Here is a 20629-nt window from a genome sequence, read left to right as displayed (position 1 = left end):
CGTTGGTAACTTACTCGTTTTGGTCTTGTCTCATAGATGTCTTCCAATATATTATGTAATTTTGACACTCTGGGGGACATCTTGGGATTGCTTTTTACATTAAGGTTTGTGGACTACCTTAAGATTAGCTCGTTTAGTTTAGTTTACATCTAAGAATAACCTCCCTAACGCTAACCTAACCTAAGGCTAACCTAACCCTACCTAACCTAATCTAATCTAATCTAACCTAATTAAAGAGTTTCTGCTTTTATTTTACAAAACCCTAAAACACGATTCTTGCTTAAATATCACTTAAAACTTACCTGTGTTATTACTGCTGCAGGTATGGTGGCTGTGGTGGTGGGCATCTTAACAGCAGCATGCGGCGTCCTGTGTATCAGACTCCGCAGGGCACAGAAACAGGAGGAGGCCCCAGCAGCACCCACAACGCCCTTCGTCAGCGCACACTACAGATCTGACTTCGTCCCGCCCACCAAGAGGAGACTGGAATGAAGAAACTTCCCTAATAGTCGTCAGTGTAGAACAACCACCACCCCAGATCTCACCCCCCCCCCTCAGTGACACCATTCTGGAACATAAATTATTCGTCTTAGATTTACTCCTACACGAAGCTTCCAGGTATAAGGATGAGAGAGGAAGGTCCTTCTTCAAGTCAGGTGGTGAAAATTTCAGCTATTATCCACAACAGGGAGGCCAAGGTGTAATCGTCATTGTGGCAAGATTTCTCTCCCCGCTCCTGAGAGAATCAACAAATTCTATCATAATATAACTTAAACGCTCACGGGGGCAAACAATGAAGGTGGGAGCTGGAAGTTAACAACCATAGCTGATTTTGTACTACTTTACCCTAATACAAAGATAAACTTAATGATAAGCAGCATTACTAGACATAATTTATATCACTATGGTAGACAATATCCAGCTCATGTTATCAAAGACATTGGTTAGGTTACAAAAGACAACAATTATTGCACAGAATGTTTGTATAGAGCCAATTTCCCCCCTTTTAGAAACACTGATTAATAAATTATTGAATGAAGAAGTTTTTAATACATTGGTTTGTTTATGTTAGACGCCCGGGACCAAATGATTCTAAGTGTTTTATAAAGTATTTACTATTTTCGTTGTTCATTGGTAAAATAAGACTCCTAATAATACTCTCATGGTAACAACAGTTATTTAACATACAACTTCACATGGTTCTGCGGTTCATCCCTACAAAAATTTACGTAACATTAAGTTGAATAATACAAACCGTCTTGCCTCAGAAATAATGAACGCATAAAAAAAATGAAAACTAAAATACCAAACAGTACAAAATCTCACGTTTCTGAATGACAATCCGGAAAATAGGGAGTAAAATTTCTGTTGGTCAGGAGCAGCCCAGGATAGCGGAGTGGTGACCAATAGAATACCGATTTAAACTCGAAATTAGACAATCTTTAGTATTAATTGGACGATAGATGCGTCATGGATACAGTCTCTCCAGCGTCCCTGTTGTTGGGTTATGTGCACTAGGGTTGTGTTAGGGCATTCTACAAGGGATTCCACTTCTAGTTATAAAAATACTGACATGTATAGGAAGGAACGTGTACAAATTTATTTATTGTTTCTACGGTATTAGTTCGTATAGCCTAGTGTTGAGGTGGCATTCTTAGATTCACACACACACACACACACACCCAACACACACACACACACCCAACACACACACACCCACCCAACACACAACACACACACACACCCAACACACACACACACACATTAATGTTTGTCGATTTGTTTTATGGGACAAACTTTCGTTACTTTCCCAGAAGATTTGATTTTATAACTGTGGGTTGAAAGTTGTCTTGTACTGTATATGTAAAGCTGTCTTGTCCTCACCACCTCGCCTCCTGCAGTTGGGCATTTATCAATAAATTTTAGATCATGAATGGACAAGGGTTTTTTTTCCTCTGGTAATTACTCCAGATGTCATCGGTAATGACTTCAATTTAGCAAGACATAACTGCAGGGATATTACTCTAACATGGTAATAACTGCATAGTTTCCTCTAAAAGTATAAGGAACTACTGTATTCATTTGTCTTTTAATTTATTTCCCTTGAATTTAGAATAATAAAACTGTGTAATAAGGTTAGACCAGAGTTTAGGGGCGTAGTGTGACTAGACATAAACAAGAGTTCCTTTACACCAAGAACTTGAATTCTGTAAGCCACCATACCCGTGAGTGAGAATTAATATGTTGTTTGTCCCGACCGTGGTTTACTTTGTCCAGTATTCTGTTGTTTTGGGGGTTGTTTTTGTATGTAATTATCTGAATATAAGTTTATCTTTAGTCATACAAGATATTAAAAAATTTAGGGTCAGTCGGTTTAAATTCAAGCTCAGTTTCCAAATTATTTTCAGATTTATATCACTAGCAGACATTGTGTGATGTGCTGCACTCGTCAATATACAGCACAGTACTTGAGAGTTCACATATACAGCACAGTACTTGAGAGTTCACATATACAGCACAGTACTTGAGAGTTCACAGGCTGCCACAAAATTTGGAATAGTTTTTTTAACGGGTTTTTTTTATGGTAGGATTAATACAACGTGCACTACACCATACAAAATGCAACTTCTATTTTACTTGATATCATATTAAGAAATTCAGAATGATAGAGTGACGGCTGGTAGGTCAACAAATTAACCACTTCACTACGGGTACTTTTAGTTAACGCCAGGCGACTTTACTCAGCACAGGGGATCCCGTACCTAATTGGTTAACGAGTATGAACAGTGCTTTAGTAACCGCCCGGTCAGGTTCAGTGTATATTTGTATGCTGTATATATGCGATCACTCACTCAACTGGCAACATTTTCCAAGATATAGTTAAAGTACTAGAAAACCAAATGTAGTTGAGTTAAATATCGCGACAGAATCAGAGTTGCCAACTTAGCGACTTTGTAGCTAGATCTAGAGCTTTTTGTTTTTTTCTAGCGACATTTTAGAGCGATTTGCGACTTGTCGCAAATCTAGAGATATCCACAGAAATCTAGCGACTTTCTGGATACTTTTGGACTGTCCATGAAAACTCAGTTTTCCTAATTTCGAGCCATAATATATAGCAACGGGGTTACAGGGACAATAAATAATAAGAAAAGTTTAATACATTTGAACGGGTCGTGGTACAGAAGGAGGGACACGTCTATTTCCTGATCACTTGATGTCAGCCCGTCCATGCATCTAACACCCTAAAATTGTGGTCAGAAGTGGCAAATTACAGAGATGCGACAGGTGAAAACCCTTACCATGATCTGGCTGAAATTGCACTCGCTGCCTTATCTCTTCCGCATTCAAACGCAGATGTAGAGCGCACATTTAGTAATATGAACTTTGTGAAATCAAAATTGCGCAACAAAATGAAACTATCGACATTAAAGGCAATTCTTACAATAAAGTATGGGTTAAAAAGACAGAACACCTGTTGTGCAAGTTATGAACTTCCTAGTGATATTTTAAGAAAGATAGGGACTGTGGAGGCATACAGTTACAAGAGAACCTGAACCAAGCACTTCACATGCTTCCAGCTCTACAGTTGTTCACACTGCCAACGACTACGAAGAGGACTGGGATGCAATTACTATTGAATAATTGGTAAGTGTGCACATTAAACTTTAAAAAAAAATAATATTTTTATTTTTACATAATGCATTTTATTTATACTCCGTCCATTATAGTCGTCATTATGAAAATATTATTTGCATCAAATTACTGAAGGGGGGGAATAATAGCTAGCGACTTTCCATGGAAGATTTAGCGACATTTAGCTACTTTTAGGTACCAGCCTAGCGACATTTGAAAATCCGAGTTGGCAACCCTGGACAGAATAATAATCACTAGTGCGTTTCAACCATTATGGCGGGCAACGAGCAGGACCTGGCCCACTGAACTGACGTCAGTTTGGTCGACGCTACGGTGATACACAGAAGCCTCAACACACAGCACACTGTTCTGTTTACTCCCGGGAAGTATTTGACGTTATTGATGTGAGTATTAATGTTAATGTTAGACTTTAAAATACGCGGATCATGAATACGTACAGTAGTAGTTGTCAGTATTGTGTTGTGTGATCACTAGGAACTCTTGCTTAAGTTCAGACGTTTGGTAATTCAGATTATTTTAAGGCCCATTGACAAGATATAAACGTCTTAAAAACAGGTTCAAATAATATGTCCGTTTTGACGCATGTTCCTTCGTGTTTAAAACTTGTACACAACTTTTTCGGCTGTTGTCACATGTAAACTAAACACGGTATGTAAATAAAATGAATGTATAAAATAACAAACAATAACTAATCACTGGGTAGACACGTAAATATATTGTTTCGGGATACACTAACTCAGTACTGTCTTGGGTTCAGTCCTCGGCCTGGGACACACGTGATGAGGGTACTACACACTAGAAGGATGGGGCACTATGGGGTGAGAGCGTTCACCCCCCGAATGTGACGCCACCAAGCGGCCGCTGTACGTAAATTACATTAAGCCTTATATAATAACACCAGATTATAAACAATGTACAGTCAGTAGGTTATTGACATCCAACTTTAGTTAGATATCTAGGGATAATTTCTCAAACCAACACATTGATTTGTAGCAACAAGTTACAGGAGTTGAGAATATTCTTTGGGGGAAACTGTGGCGTGTTAGAGCTATTAGTTTACCTTCTGTTTCTACGAGGTAGTGATGGTTTAGTGGCCTCGACTGATCCAGCTAAGGCAGTGGTTCTCAAAAAAAATTACAGTTTTACCCCTATTTAAAGTCTGACAGGTTCGAATTACCCCAACGTAATATTTTACTCCTTTCTTTTTATTCAATAAAGTTTAATATAAAAAACACAAGTGTACAATTCTAGTCCTTCTTATACAAAAATCAATAATAGTGCAACAGTTACAGTGCTGTTATAGACTAAGTCTTAGTGAGATGGATGAACTTGTTTTGTCGACACCAGATTTTGTATGTGTGGTTTAGTCTTTGACAGAGCCAGCCTCATATCTGAGCTTGGAACGAGCCGGTTTCTAGTCTTGGACTTGATGTGGTACAGTGCCGAGAACCCAAGTTCACACATATAGGTCATGGGAAATGGAAGAAGTACGTCGATAGCCCGAGTCATTAGAGTTGGGTATCCCACTGCTCCTTGCTAAAGCCAGAAAGAATCAATATCCTCGACAGTGTCGAATGTGCTACGGGTCACGGAATCATTTCTCAACTTATAAGTGTTTAATACGAGGTTACCCCATCGTGCCAACAGAAGCATATTACCCCAGCCAAAATGTAGTTTTTACCCCAGTAATTACCCCGAGTTTGAGAACCACTAAGCTAAGGCAACAGCTTATAATTCCGTCTACCAAGGATCACCTACTTGATCAGTATCACCGAGATATTCTTTAATAGCCCAGATAATATTTTTTATCTCAGATAGTTGTGCTGCTTGCTCAGATCCCAAAGGCTCACCTCTGCTGGCTTCCACTGAGAGGTGTTATGTAATGAAGTGCGTTGCTACACACAGTAAATTACATCAGAAATTTTCAAATTACGTAATTGCAAGAAAAAATTATTTTCCTTTAGAAATATACCCCAGGTGCCATGATCCTCCGTCCTTAGCAAAATTAAGCATAGTTGTGAACACAGCTATAAATAAAGCTCACCAAACACCGCAAATTCCCCATGACCAGCAACCCAACCATTTTTACATACAATATACTGTATCAACGAACTCTAGTCTGGAACTGAGAAGACCTGTAATGGGCGTTTACTATTTCTTCCTTCCCATTCTGTGCCGTCCACACTTGGGTAGTTAAAATAATAACTCGTCAACATCTACATCTCATTAATATTGGGAAGAGCACTGAACAAGAGGGCGGCAGGAAGAATATAGAAATATGTGGTCTACACAAATTACTTATCTAGGAATACAGTAAACAGATAAGTAGTGTAGATAGTGGAGCAGTACTGTACACCCTCGAGTGCAACTAAACTTTCACTCTCCTCCACAGAACTATAGCGATGACATCATGGGTCACAGCAGCATCAGGGCGAGGAGTGTTGGCGACGAGGACTCTCACGAGGTTAGGTGTTATAAACATTCTTTGTGTGTACACGAATTAGTAAGACTGTGTGTGTGTGTGTGTGTGTGTGTGTGTGTGTGTGTGTGTGTGTGTGTGTGTGTGTGTGTGTGTGTGTGTGTGTGTGTGTGTGTGTGTGTGTGTGTGTGTGTGTGTGTGTGTATACAACCTCTTATGGTCGCTGCATGGAATGTCAGGACCCTTCTGGATACTGGCACAAATGAGCGTCCTGGAAGAAGAACTGCCCTTGTGGCTAAAGAGCTGGCTAGGTTTAATATCGACATAGCAGCCATTAGTGAGTCCCGGCTCCCAGACGAGGGTCAACTCACAGAACGGGTGACTGGCTATACCTTATTCTGAAAGGGTAAGCCTGCTGCAGAGAGAAACCGCATTTGTGGACTTGGTTTTGCCATCCGCCAACGCATCCTACACAGGCTAACTGAAATGCCTATTGGGATCAACGAGCGCCTCATGACGCTCCGATTCCCACTGAATCCCCACGTCATGCCTTCTCCATCAGTGCATACGCCCCTATACTGGATGCAGAGGATGACATCAAGGAGGCCTTTTACGCCGACCTCGACTGAGTTCTAACCTCTATCCCCAGAGAAGATAAGGTTGTGCTCCTTGGTGACTTCATTGCCAGAGTTGGCAGAGATGCTAACATTTGGCAGGGAATCATAGGGAGAAATGGACGAGGCAAGTGTAATCCCAACACCTACTCCTCCTCAGCAAGTGTTTTGTACACAGCCTCACTGTCACCAATACCTTGTTTAGGCAGGCCGACAAGTTCAAGGGTTCGTGGCAACACCCACGATCCAAACACTGGCATCTTATTGACCACATTGTCAGAGAAAGAGGTCGCCGAGAAGTCCTCATCACCCGTACGTGTCATGTGTGGCTCAGACCACTGCGACACTGATCATCGGTTCGTCAGAGCCAAGATCTCACTTCACGTCACCCCAAAACGGCGAAGGCAGCAAGCCTCCAGAAGAGCTTTTAACATTAAGCTTCTGGAGGCTCCAGCGATAGTACATGCTTTCAGAGAGCAGCTTGAACATGCGGTGGCAGCCAGGATGCTTCTGTGTGTACCAAATGAAAAATACGTTACTGTGCTAAATACTGTACAAAGTGCTACATCCTCACTCTCTCTGGTGAAGCAACGGAACTATATGACGCACTTTAGTTATGTCAGTTGGATACTTTTCAAGACATCTCGAAGATATTTTTACCATTTATAGGAGCGGAAATCTGCCTTTCTTCCCTTCATTTGTTTCCTCCACTGATCATTTTGGTCAAACAAAGTACTGTACAGTTTTTGCCACCTGGTCTTTTGTATTGGGAAATATTTAGTGAGTGCAGTAAATACGCTTGCTGGCTGACAATTTATTTTATAATCGCGACCCCCAAAAAGTTTTAATTGAATCCTAAATTATTTGAGTGTAGGCCCTGTAGGGGCTCCTGAGACCTTAAAAACTTTCTCAGAATTGAGCTACAGTACCTGGTCGTGTCTAGAATTGTTTGGTGTCTATTTTCTCTCATCTTACACCTTATTTGATCCTAATCTGCCTCTGATAATGTTTACTACAGTACTCTTAACTTCACCATCATTTTAAGACTCATGATCCTGCGCTCTTTGGGTGGTGATTAAGTTACCCTCCTCCCATGACCACACAGGACAGGAGCCAGACACATCTGCACGAGCTGGTCTGCCCACAACATCATCACATCAAAGTATCCAGATCTTGAAGTGGTCCCTGGTAACCTGGTCACCCACGTCTTCAAGAATTCATCCAAATGGGCCAACAGGGTTGCCACAGTAGGTGAATTAGCATGTTCTTGTAGGTTCTACTTCACGGAAAGCTTGTTCCATCACTGTTCAACACCCAGTACATTACTGCACCTCCTCAGCATGATGCTAGTTCACCAAAGGGTTGTTCCACTTTAAATCAGTAGCTAGTAGATAATCTCGTCTCTTTGCTAGCAGGTTTGTCTACATTGTTCCATCATCAGCAAGCACACCCAATAGTGTAGCCATTTGATCACTGAGTATACACACAGTAAAGGGTACCGCACGTGCCAAGCTTATGACGCCACGGACGATGGCTAGTGTTATGGTGGTAGTCCTGCTGTCCTTACCTGAGGATGTCCTCACATAATCTGTTGCTAGCGACATATCCTGCTGTGTATATAGTTGATGGTATAACTGAATATGAACACATCAGGTGAAGTATGGATCATCACGGAAGTCGGCAGACTGCCTGCACGATACATTTTTTTGCTATGTGTAGTACAGGGTTTACCATAGTATGCAAGGAGGAACAACAGTCCTCCACTTTAGCCAGGAACAGAACCTTCAGGTACAGTTCTGTACCTGTGTATGAGAAGCATCTCACATGTAGCTAGCTAATGTTGCTAGTGGTTTATTTTCCTTATTTATTTATTTTGCAGTATTTGTTACAGCTGTGGCCAAAAAATTTTGGGAGTCATCTCCCATTTCAATAAAGTATGAGAACTTTATGGAAATTTATAGGAATGTGCAGTGACTGGCCGCCAGTCTACATACTCTCAACTGATGGACAACATTGCCAGAATGGGCGGGATGCTGACTAAACTGGGCGTCAAAAAAGGGGATGTTGTGGCGATAGTGATGCTTAACAGGCCAGAATACCCCATTGTACTGCTGGGAGCTGCCAGCATTGGGGCAGTTGCAAATTTACTTTCCACATCCTCCACACCAGGCAAGTCACTCTGTAATACTGCAGTGGGTTTATGATTCCGAAAATATTGTAAGTGGTCATATTTTCAGACTTGTGGGATATCAGGCATATAAATATTGATACATGTCGAGAACACCGCGGGTGACACCCTGTCAGCTGCTTGGATGGTTGGTCACAGGAAGGCTTTTCTGTCTTGGCTAAACCCTCCAACAGGAGCTTCCTGTGGGAGGGAAGTGTCATAAGTTAAAAGAAAAGACATCATTATAATAATTATTTAATTATTATAGATGCCATATGCAGAACACCTTTCGCTGACTACAGGATGCATGTACTGTACTGTACTGTACTGTACTGTACTGCATTTAGATACTGTACATCCCTGAAGCTTCTCTCTTGTTGAAGTTTTCATCGGACATTTTTCTGTCACACAGAGGAAATATGTCGACACCTGAATGTTAGCAATCCCAAATTAGTGGTTGGAGACACAGGCTTGGAGAAGAACCTAGATGCTGCCCTTGCACTACACAAGAAGCCAGTTGTCCTGATGATGAACGGTCCATCGTCTATTTCTGGATCCATTAACTTGCAACACGTCCTGGAGAACACAGCTGTCTCCTTTGCTGATCCTGTAGAGGTCAGTAATGTGAATTATTAAGTTCGGAAGATTATTTTTGTCAGAATTAATCCAGCCCATAAGTCCATGAGAGGTTGATATATATATATAAAAGCTAAAAGTTGAACAATAATGATTCCTTGTCCTTTTCTAGACTTCCCGGAGTGATATAGCAGTCATGCCCTACTCAAGTGGAACTACTGGACACCCCAAAGGAGTGACCATCTCTCACGGTGCTTTAACCTCTAACCTTGACATGTACACATCCCCGTACTTCTTGCAAATCTCTGAGACAACAGGTTAATATTATAGTTATTTATTTATTTATTTCACCACTTATCAGCTTACTAGTTGTACGGGCAGTTGGTTTATCCAGTGTAAGTACAGGAGGAAACCGGAGTTGGGAAACCTGTTTGGTGGTGAGTGTCAGACTGATCACAGCAGGACTCGAGCCCTTCACCTACTGGGAAGCGATACTCACATTGTTGCTTTATGGCTCTATTGCACGGTTCAGGCTCATTTAAATTTTGCAATTCATTGTTTGGTAGCAACTATGAATAAGAAATAGTTGTTTTACGTGGGATATCAATACCAGTACAGGTGTCTCAATAATGCCCCAGTGACGAGGTTTATACCACAAGTGTACACCCGTCACATAACTCCATCAGCTACAATGTTTTATTGATCATATCCAATACATATCTCATCATGCACACTAATTAGTCTCAATAATGCTCAGTAATTGCATAATTATGAGAATAAATTTGACTTGCGTTTTCTCAAACAAGTTTTTTATCTTTAGAAAACAAAGGCTCCACCGAATGTTCATAGATTTTAATGATATTGTTTTAAATCAATAAGTTTATCAAATAAATTTGTTTATCTGGCTACTTCATAAGTTTATTACCAGTACTGTACAACACTGCACTCTTTACTTTTTCTACGTGGTTCTTTTGAGCCGCTGAAGGAATTTTAGTTTACGGAATTCATTTATTTACCATGACTGTCAGAACACAGACCAATGACAGATAGACAGTTTAACAAATATTCTGTATAATTATATTACCCAAAAAAATCCCAGGACAGCTATGGGGTGCTGACTTGTGGCTGTTGAAAATTGGCCAAATTTCATTCAGTTTTGAGCTTTTTTTTTAATTTTTTGAAGTTTTATTTTTCACTTAGATTATTGAAACTCTGACAGTAAATATTTTAAGCTATACTCTATTTTGGGTAAAAAATCATAAGTATAACTTCATTTGAATTAGTTTTTTCTTATGTCCAAGTGTGGTGTAATGGCTGCACGTGTACTGTTAGTTAACTCTTTCATCAATAATAACAATATATAGATAACTGTTGCTGGTATGTCTTGTTAACACATTATAATATTTTCTCATTCAGATTCATACCAAGAAGCAGTGTTTGGTTACCTTCCCTTCTTCCATGTGTATGGATTTTTTGTCAAAATTATGGCAGCGTTTCATACTGGGTCAAAACTGGTGTGTGTGCCCAAGTTTAACCCCGACACCTTCACCAGAGACATTAACCACTACAAGGTAAGTTGTTTGGTATGCCACCATGATGCTTAATATATCTATGGTTTAGAGTTGTCAATGTTAATAAAATTATTGTCGATGTCAGGCTAGTCTGAATGAGATATGACTTGATTCATATATTTGGTGGTGATGCTAATGCCTCTGTGTGTGTGTGTGTGTGTGTGTGTGTGTGTGTGTGTGTGTGTGTGTGTGTGTTAGGTATTGTCTGAGCAATACAATATGTGACACTTTTGAATAACTACAGGAAAGTAAATTTAATTATCAAGGTTTGTATTGTAAGCTAATGATATAGATAAGGATGTACAGTCTGCGACACTAGGAGAGATAAAGCACTTCATCAGCCTTCAAACTTACAAAGAAGGTTATCGTTTTGAGTAGCGAGAATGTTAATACAATGTGCATGATTTAGAAGTTTGTCTGTTAGATTTTTGGAATGGTATAAAGTACAGCATAGAAGATTCTGTGATTCAGTAAAATGTGGAATTTCGGCCTAGGAAAAATTGGTGGAGAAAATGATATTATAATGACGGGATTAATCTTAATGATATATCAAAATAATTTTACTGTACATATCCAGTTAACATGCTGTGTAGGCTCTCACAAAAACTTTCCTACCCTGCAGGTGAGATACCTGCACACAGTCCCTACTGTGCTCAACTTCTTGGCCCACTCTCCTACAGTCACCCCTGAGGCACTAACTTCTCTTGAGGTAACTTTGTGCGGTGCTGCCCCTGTTGCACTCTCAGCTGCACAAGCACTTATGGAGAAAATTGGGAGACCCATCATCTTCCAAGAAGGTATTAAAGATACTGAAGTTTGTAAATATTACAGTGGAGTATAAAATGCTTTCTTTAGAGGAATAAATTTGATCCAAGGATGATGTCGGCTATACATGAAAAAGGTACAGTACATAGATCATAATATAAGAATTTTTGCCATTTGTTAATTATCCCCCACGTCAACCACTACCCCTGTGTGTTTAATCTGCTGACAATAAAACAGTGGAGGAGAGAAGTTGATCCTTTATTAGAGGAAGTTCCTGTGAAGTTTAATGCTTCCAGTATTTGTTTATCCGTTTTACCACTTTTCATTCTTCTGTACTAGCAAGTTAAGTGTTGTTTGCACTGTCTCAAGCACTGTACTAGGCATGTATGGGCTCTTGAATATACCTGAACATGTGTCAGTGTTGGTCAAGTTAGAGCTAACAGTCTCTGGCAGGTTACTCCAAGAGTTCACAACTCTTACTCCGAAGAAGTTACCACTTACAGTTTTCTGTGCTGTTATCTTCTTTAACTTGAAGCTGTGGTTTGTAGTGGAGCAGCCAGCCATCCTCTTACTGCATATATGAACAGTTGACTGAGTAATGCAATGTTTAAGATGCTTATAAACCACTGTTAACTCACCATTTGCCCTTCTTTAATATAAACTGGCAGTTGTAGACATTCTAATCTCTTTTGTTACATGACATGTTTGAGTGCCAGCAACACTGTGGTGGTCCTCGATCCTTTGGACATTTTCAATTAGTTGGCACTCTTGATCACTTCATCTTAGCCACAATATACCTTTATTACATCATCTCCTTTCTTTGATCTCTGTAGCATGGACTTCTAATATTCTCCTATCTCAGATCAATGATGAGAAAGTAATGCATGATGGCTCTCTTGAATATCCTGATCGTCTGCCTTTATATTCGTAGTATATAATCATTTCTTTGACAGGATATGGGATGACAGAAGTGCTCCTTACACATTTAACTCCAAAAACTCATCAGCAGATAGGAAACTGTGGTCGCCTCCTGCCTAATGTGTCAGCCAAGGTTGTTGATACCGTGACGGGAGAAGAATTACCACCCAACCATAATGGAGAGATTTGTATTAAGACACCCTGTGTAATTATTATACTTTGCTTTATTTCTACTCAACCATTTATCTTTTACATCATACATGTCTTTTCTGATATGGAATACTGCCAGTACATTTAGTGTGTTATTCCATAGTGCTCTTTTTCACGAATTAAACTGAAATCAAAGCCTAACCTAATCTAACCAGTATGAGTTTCTTTCTTCCAGATGATGTCGGGTTATTTCCAAAATACTGACGCCACCTCGGCAATCTTCGATAAAGAAGGTTGGCTTTACAGTGGAGATATTGGAAGATATGATGAGGAAGGTTTCTTTACCATTGTTGATCGGACTAAGGAACTCATTAAGGTCAAGGCTCTACAGGTAAGATTTCATTTAATCCACCTGCCAGATCCGACAACTCCAATAGGAAACAAAAATGGCTTCCATCCTCAGTTGGCCTTCTTATGAGCAGAGTTTTGTAGAGGTAGTTAATGAGTTGCTTTAAAAAAAAGTTTAAGCATTTTATACTGTACTTCCAGGTAATGATTCAGCAATGTCAAGACGACCATAAAATAAAGAAACCAGTATTCATATCTACTCTTAAAGCTGACACATCCACTAACTACTGTAGAATGCTTATTGTATTTCCAACAGGTCACAGCTCAAGGTTGAAAATTCTCTGCCACTGACCGGCTCGTTAACCATTTGGGCAGAGGGTAGCATGACACGGTGCATGGAGTGTGTTGGGTGGAAGAAAACCTCCATCACGAGAAAAAACTCACAATGGCAAATTAAATGTTTCTTCTAACACATCTTGAGAGAAAAATAGGGAAAGGAGTAAGAGAAATAGACAGGGCAAAGAATATGTTAAAACAGGAAGCCATCTTTGTTTGCCATGGCTACTCCCACAGAGGATAGCTCCCCTTGACTGCAATATTTAAATTAATTAATTTTTGATCCTGTCGACGTATCCCCTAAGGTTGCGCCATCTGAACTGGAGGACGTGATCTTGCAACACCCCAAAGTGGTGGAGGTGGGCGTGGTGGGGGTGCCGGATGAGAGGCTTGGGGAGGCACCACGCGCCTACGTCGTCACCTCAGCACCGACTACAGAAACTGATATTAAAGAGTAAGTGCATAGCTTCCTGGTCTGAGTCACTGTCATTAATAAAGAAATTTGTACATAACATCAAAGACTTTTTTTTATAGTTACTGTTTTCTTCATACTGACTACAGGTTGTTCTCATTTATACAGTACTTGAGATAATAATAATTATATAGTAATATTGTCATAAAGGTTTACAATTGGTAAGGGCATCCTTTTACTTTTTACTTTAATCCTCTTCGCCACTTATCGGCCCGTGAGCCACTTGGGTGATCGGTCACGTCTCTGATACACACTGTTGGCAGATACTGGGCATGCACCTGCTGAATATATCGTGTGAGGGCGCGTGTGTTCCACCACCTCTACACCACCCTCATCTTACTTACTTCTCTTATCTTAGTTCTTACTCTTACTCGGTTCTGTCACCTATTCTTTTGGTAGCATGGTCGAGGGTCTAGGCACATGGGTAAGGTAATTCTGGTATCAAGTCACTTGGACGGAAATAAAGGTAAAATACTGTGGGAGAAATGAATACACCTAAAGTACTCTAAGAACAAATTTATTAATATGAAATCAAAGGGAAAAAAATATATTATTAATCATATAACTATCAGGCTCAACTCCTGGTGTAACGGGCCGAGTTTCCTCTTTTCAATAATTTACCATCCAGTTATTCTTTTCAATGAGTATCCCGTTTTATATACTTATCCTTCTTCAGTTCTTTACACACATACTTACTTTATATAGTCTTGCTTATATTCTTATATGTTCTTTATCTCTATATACCTTATATTCTTATATATTCTTATATAAGTAACTCTTATGCTTCTCTGCTTATGTTCTCCAAGTCAATGTTCTTTCTTTTCATTTCCTGTCATATATTATGATCTCATCCATATATTTTGTTCTAGTTATATTCTAAACCATGGATTAACCTGGGAAACCATGTCTTTGTTATTACCACACTTATTATACTTACAACGGTAGCCTGCCACCACCCAGGATTTTCTAGAATATAACATCTCTTAGTTAACTGTTAGGTAGCGAGCTTCTAGGCACGTGAGTTAGTTATTTTCTGAGAACCAATGTGGGAAAGGATAGAGTGGTGATACTCGTAGACGTAGATTACTAATTCAATATTTATTAACACAGTGATTGGATAAGATGCATCTTAGATTCACTCAGACAAAACAGAACTGCAATTTGTTTCTTAAGTCATCAAACACTTCAAGAACTTATTACCTCATTAAATACCTCCAAATACTTATTACTTCAATCGACAATTGTGGTATTGTCACTCTGCCAAATGATATTCAGTACTGGGTATACACCAGATATCACTGGACCCTCAGGTCTTACCTTACCAAGTAGCAAATTAACTCTTCACTTCTTGGTTATATCATTATACTCTCAGATTATCATTTCATGGTCACTACCAATGAATACATAGCACACTGGACAACTCCACAATTATCTCAACATACAATACCTCCTGTTAATTCACAAGGAACAACATGGCACTTTTAACTCTCATTCAGTGGGTCAATACTTAACCTGGGATACTATATTTCTGCTAGTTATCCCCCAAACAAGGTACCATAATACTTAGGCCTATGTAACTGTGAGGAGTGCCCCAGGGTAACGCTGGTCTCTACAACAAATGAAGATCGCTGTTAGGGGTCGGTTGTAGACCGACACACGCTCAGGGAGTGGGCGCCTGATTTGCGGGAAACGGACTTCCCAGTTCAGTCCTGTCGAATTAACGGCATCGTCCAACCCGGTTACCGCCCCACGTTAGCTGATGAGTATTCAGCTCAACACACTGGAGAGACGTTGAGGAAGTCACGAATGCGTAAAGGTCTAACTTCAACTATACAAAACATACGCCTGGCAACGGTTCAGACAATATCTAAATCTCTACGTTACTCGACTTAATTGGCACAGAATTCACTATGTTAACACATGAGCACTGATATTCACCAAAATTGACTAAGTTAAACTGAATTAATAGGCGGCGGGAACACACGTTAACATACCTGGAGAGACGTTGAGGAAGTCACGAATGCGTGATTCTCCCTCGTGTAGAGGTATATATGTGCACCTGCTGGGCAGCTTGGGCCTCCATATTCATACCAGAAGGGTCGATCTTACCAACAACATAACTTCTCTATCATTTTGGATCACTGTATACTTAGTTATGAACTCCGGTGTTCTTGATCAGGGTAATTTCCTATGTCTATTCATATAATCTAATCAGAGGTTGAGCTTGCCAGGAAAAGGTGGAATATACACGTCGATAACATTAATTCTGCAAGCTCAGGCCTGAGGCGAACAAGGGGCTATTCACGGGGAGGCGCTAGATCTTGGAGATTATACCAGTTGACAGAATAGTTCAGGAGATTAATGACTTTCTCAAATAGACAACTGACACTAATTAAACTATAAACATCAGATTCTCTGATGTCGGGGCGACAAAATGATATAACTTCAGGCGCGATCAGAAACTCATGGATACCCCCACGGACGACATAAAATACGCCACTCTAGCTGGCAAACTCGACACTCACTTACTTGACACGTTCTACTAACGATGAGGACAGTTGAAGCATTCTACCCCACTCACAATGGATCTTGAATGTTCCAACTGTAAACAGACATATCTAAGTTGACTCAAAACAAGGGTGTTCTCTCTCACACTCAAATCCATTTTATAGAGAGGTTGGTTTCAGTAAGTCAGAGAAAATGGGATAACGGAGGACTGAGGTGTCTTGAAGTGATGAGAAAACGGACTCCTCAGATGGAGGACTCAAACGAAAGCCGAGGTACATGTTTTGTGGGCTATTGAGCGTAATATGAATCATTTGATTTTTGGCGCTAACTGACGTGTAAGACCGTGGTCATTACACTGGGCTTATTGCAGACTCAGTTCTTTCTTCTTTACTTATTTTCTTATTTTTTTACTCAACAGTAATTACTCAGACCTTACACTCTTACTGCACACAACCTTACTGGTGTTACATTACATGGCATAGCAGGACCAGTTCCTTGGCCCTACTCACAATACATAGTACCTGGCATTCATTGCAGATTACTTTACTCAACATCCAAGTGGTACTTCTCAGTACAGTTACAAGATCTTACTCAACATACACGTTAATAATGAAATCAGCAGATACCTGGGTCCACTACCCAACATGGGATAATTATTTCCAACTAATTATCCCTAACATACATGTTGCAACACTCACTGTGGACATATACTTCCAGGGTGCGTCCCAGGGTAGAACACTGAGATTCACGACCGTTGTTATTGTGTGTGGTAGCCAGACACATGGCGAGTCTGGGGTCTGGCCCAACGAGGCAGTGGAGCACATTAATCATGCCGCATCGGTGCCATCGTTTCATATATGCTCCCTGCTGGGTATCTACTACATCCGGGGCAGTTGTTGAGTGATGCAAGAATCACAATGGGATCTGGAACAAACGTTGGGGCGGCGTCAGGGGACGGACTGGGAAGCATGACAACACACAAACAAATCTCGTCTAGATGACAGACGTATTACGTTATATTACTTCTCTTACACTGGGTGAATGACAATTCAACTGTTAAAGCATGAACACTGATGAACACTGATATTCACTACAATTCACTGAATTAACTGAATGGCTACACATAAACATACCTGGAACAAACGTTGGGGCGGCGTCAGGGGACGCTCGTCCTGCCTGATGCGTTGGTATATATATCCCTGAGTTGCCAGTGATCGCTACTCACGCAATGACAATAATCACAAACAAACTAACTGTTACTCATTCAAAGATGACCCTCAGTTGACAAGAGTTCACAATTCTCACTCCGAAAAAATTTATCCGCACAGTTTTCTGGACTTGTGGCTTCTTCAACCTTGAGCTGTGACCCCTGAGATGTTTATACACTTCGATTAGGTCGCCCCTCGCCCGTCTGTAGTATAATCTAGGTAGGTGCTCCAATCTCTCTGGGTAAACTGAGGTTCCGTAGAGCAGGCACCAGTCTGGTGGCCCCCCTTTGGACATTTTCAATTAACTCACAGTTTATAGCACACCTCATCGGGGACCTGACGGGGAAGCACCTCACTCTTAAAGATCGTGACGAACCATCCACATACCTAAACGACCTTTTTATAAGACCAACTAGTTTCGTTGCCTGATTCGCCTTCTTACAATGGCCCGAGAATTTAAGCTCATTGTCGAAATACACACTCAGGTCCTTTTAACATTCGATCTGTGTTAATGCAGTCTCTTCGTCCTGTTGGGACATGTGTGTTGTGACGGCACCGAGTGTGAGCTCTTTCAAGACAAGACTTGACCAACACTAGAGCAGGTTCAGGTACATTCAAAAGCCGGTGCATGCCCAATACTTGCCAACAGTGCGTGACAGAGATGTGACCGATCGCCCGGGCGGCTAACGAGCCGATCAGTGGCGAAGAGGATAAAAGAAAATAAGATACACCTCCTTACTATTGGTGCAACCCAGGTGCAGCCTCTTACACTTCGTGACGTTGAATCTTAGCAGCCATTTCCTCGATCATTTTGAAGCTTATACAGATCTTTCTGCAGCTCTTCACAGTCTGTTTGGTTCTTAATTTCCCTGTGCAGCAGTAGAGAAACTTTCTTTTGTGGTGTTCTGTTCATAAAGTGTAAATAGTGTGAAAAATACCTCTAGCTCATTGTAAAATACATCTGGTCACTTTTCTTAAGTTTTCCTCGTAAAAAAAAAGAACCTGTTGCGGCCTCTTTCATCCCCATCACTTAACTCTACAACATCAGTAATAGAACTTCTCAGTATTTACCTTTGTTTTATGTACACCTTAATCATTCATAAGTCATTACTCACTATATTTTTATATACATCTTTTTCAACATTTACAGGATACTTATTAACCTGTTTTACACGGTGTTTTCTGTAACCTCTATTCTTGTATCTGTCCCTTGCTTTTGTGAAATGGTAAACGTATAAGAATATAACTTAAAATTTTATCTGTGAAGGTTTGTGAAGCTGAAACTAGCACCCCATAAGCACCTGGCGGGAGGAGTCGTCTTCATAAACGAGATCCCTAAGTCTGCCACGGGTAAGCTGCTGAGAAAAGAACTAAAGAAAACGGCTTTATTGTGAGATCTAGGTATGGGAGACTACAGCAAAGATAAACGAACTGAAGACAGAAACGTCTGGATAAAGAATGAATAGAAGAAGAAAGTTATGATAAAGGGAAATATAGACGAAATTTATGAAATGTAAAGATTACATAAGAAGACAGTTATATGATGACAGTGTAGACAATTATTGGATGATAGTGTAGACAATTATTGGATGATAGTGTAGGCAATTATTGGATGATAGTGAAGGCAATTATTGGATGATAGTGTAGGCAATTATTGGATGATAGCGCAGCGTAGACAACTATCAGATGAGTGTAGAGAAAAGGGTAATTGGAGCGAAAAGTGTTGGGAAGATAGATTTTGTGGAGTAAAGCATCAATAGAAAAATTCATGTATGGGAACCATCATACCTCGGAGAAAGACATAACACCCCCACAAGAGGCACCACACAGTGACTGGGATTATTCCTGAACCAAATCATCTCAATTATCCAAGTAGGCTGGCACCTCTTCAGTAAGTGTGGACCTTATAAGCGCACTCGGTAACCTGAAAGAGATGGAAGATACAAACTTAGATCACTTTTTCAAGATGTTGAACTCTACTAATGCAAGAGGACACAGTCTACCAGCTTGAGGCCATGAAGCAGGACCAGTAATGGGCTACAGTACAGTCCTTATATAATAACATTATCAAGAGCAATGAGTGGAATCCTACACAGGTCATCACCTTAATTCCTCCCTCTGTCAAGGTCACCTCTACTGTACTAGTGGTGGTAAATTAGGTAGGTATTCACTTCATCTCCCAAGAGCCTCTGTTTTAGCCAAGTTTTTTTTTTTTTTTAATTTACAACAGGCAAGTCAGACCTTAAACCCCAGCAGCCCTAAATCTTCTCAGATCCTCTGCTGCAGGACTCGGCCACTTTCTAATTATCACAATAGTTTTCGTAGTGTACAATAGTCTGCACTTATGCCTGGTATAGTACTGGTGCATTTTGTGAGATGTGACAACTATATGGATTGCTTATCTAGCATCTTTAGTCCGGCTACGACTGCCAGGTTCCTTGGGGGCCATTGCAGAAGTTTTAATATGATGTGATAAATGTGTGTTTGTTTACATCTGGCAAACGCTCTAGCCACTGACCATGTGAATTAATAAGTTTTGATGTAAATTCACTTTTCACTAGAGTACCTGTGAAAGGCCTACTTTCATTTCTTAAAGATAAATTACAACTGTTAGATTTAACTATTGAACATGATACTTTTCTCAAATTGATAGAGTTATGCGTAACTGACAATGTGTTTAGAGCAAATGGGAAGTTTTACAAGCAAATATTTGGCATGAGCATGGGTAATTGTCTTTCTGCTCCTCTAGCCTGTATTTATATGGAGTTTTTTGAGGCTAGATTACTACCCAATATAGTGGACTTTATTCCTCCATGGTATAGATATGTAGATGATGTTCTTTGTCTTTGGCCTAGAAACAGTGACCCATTGGAATTTTTAGACAAGCTTAATGATATTGTCCCAAGTATCACATTCAAAATTG

The 20629-nt window shown here is 40.2% G+C and overlaps 2 protein-coding genes across 3 annotated transcripts in view; both read left to right on the top strand.

Annotated features, from left to right (window-relative positions):
- Positions 1–1934, top strand: part of LOC121879413 — a 44911-nt gene extending 42977 nt beyond the window's left edge. For both annotated transcript variants that reach the window (XM_042386049.1, XM_042386051.1), the window contains exon 14: positions 323–1934. In XM_042386049.1, the coding sequence (XP_042241983.1) occupies positions 323–492 (170 nt within the window). In that variant the 3' untranslated portion in view covers positions 493–1934. The remainder of the gene's footprint in view (positions 1–322) is intronic.
- A 1969-nt stretch (positions 1935–3903) lies between these two features.
- On the top strand, positions 3904–19930 carry LOC121879387 (probable 4-coumarate--CoA ligase 3). Its single transcript, XM_042386002.1, has 12 exons — positions 3904–4037; positions 6047–6118; positions 7793–7934; positions 8649–8856; positions 9267–9469; positions 9603–9747; positions 10847–11001; positions 11624–11798; positions 12720–12889; positions 13070–13225; positions 13824–13972; positions 18974–19930. The coding sequence occupies exons 2-12, from the start codon at positions 6057–6059 to the stop codon at positions 19098–19100; spliced, it is 1692 nt and encodes a 563-aa protein (XP_042241936.1). The 5' UTR covers positions 3904–4037; positions 6047–6056; the 3' UTR covers positions 19101–19930.
- The last annotated feature ends 699 nt before the right edge of the window (positions 19931–20629 follow it).

The sequence above is a fragment of the Homarus americanus genome, unplaced genomic scaffold (assembly GCF_018991925.1).
Source record: "Homarus americanus isolate GMGI-L3 unplaced genomic scaffold, GMGI_Hamer_2.0 scaffold30768, whole genome shotgun sequence".
Taxonomy (NCBI): Eukaryota; Metazoa; Arthropoda; class Malacostraca; order Decapoda; family Nephropidae; genus Homarus; species Homarus americanus.
Note: the sequence above shows the minus strand (reverse complement) of the source record. Positions and strands in the feature narration are given on the sequence as shown.

Bases quoted from the DNA above. Each gene is read 5' to 3' on its own strand.
- LOC121879387 (XM_042386002.1), top strand. From the start codon at position 6,057: ATGACATCATGGGTCACAGCAGCATCAGGGCGAGGAGTGTTGGCGACG. The intron at 6,119-7,792 runs GTTAGGTGTTAT...ATGACCACACAG, and splicing joins GCGACGAGGACTCTCACGAG to GACAGGAGCCAGACACATCT. The intron at 13,226-13,823 runs GTAAGATTTCAT...GTATCCCCTAAG, and splicing joins TTAAGGTCAAGGCTCTACAG to GTTGCGCCATCTGAACTGGA.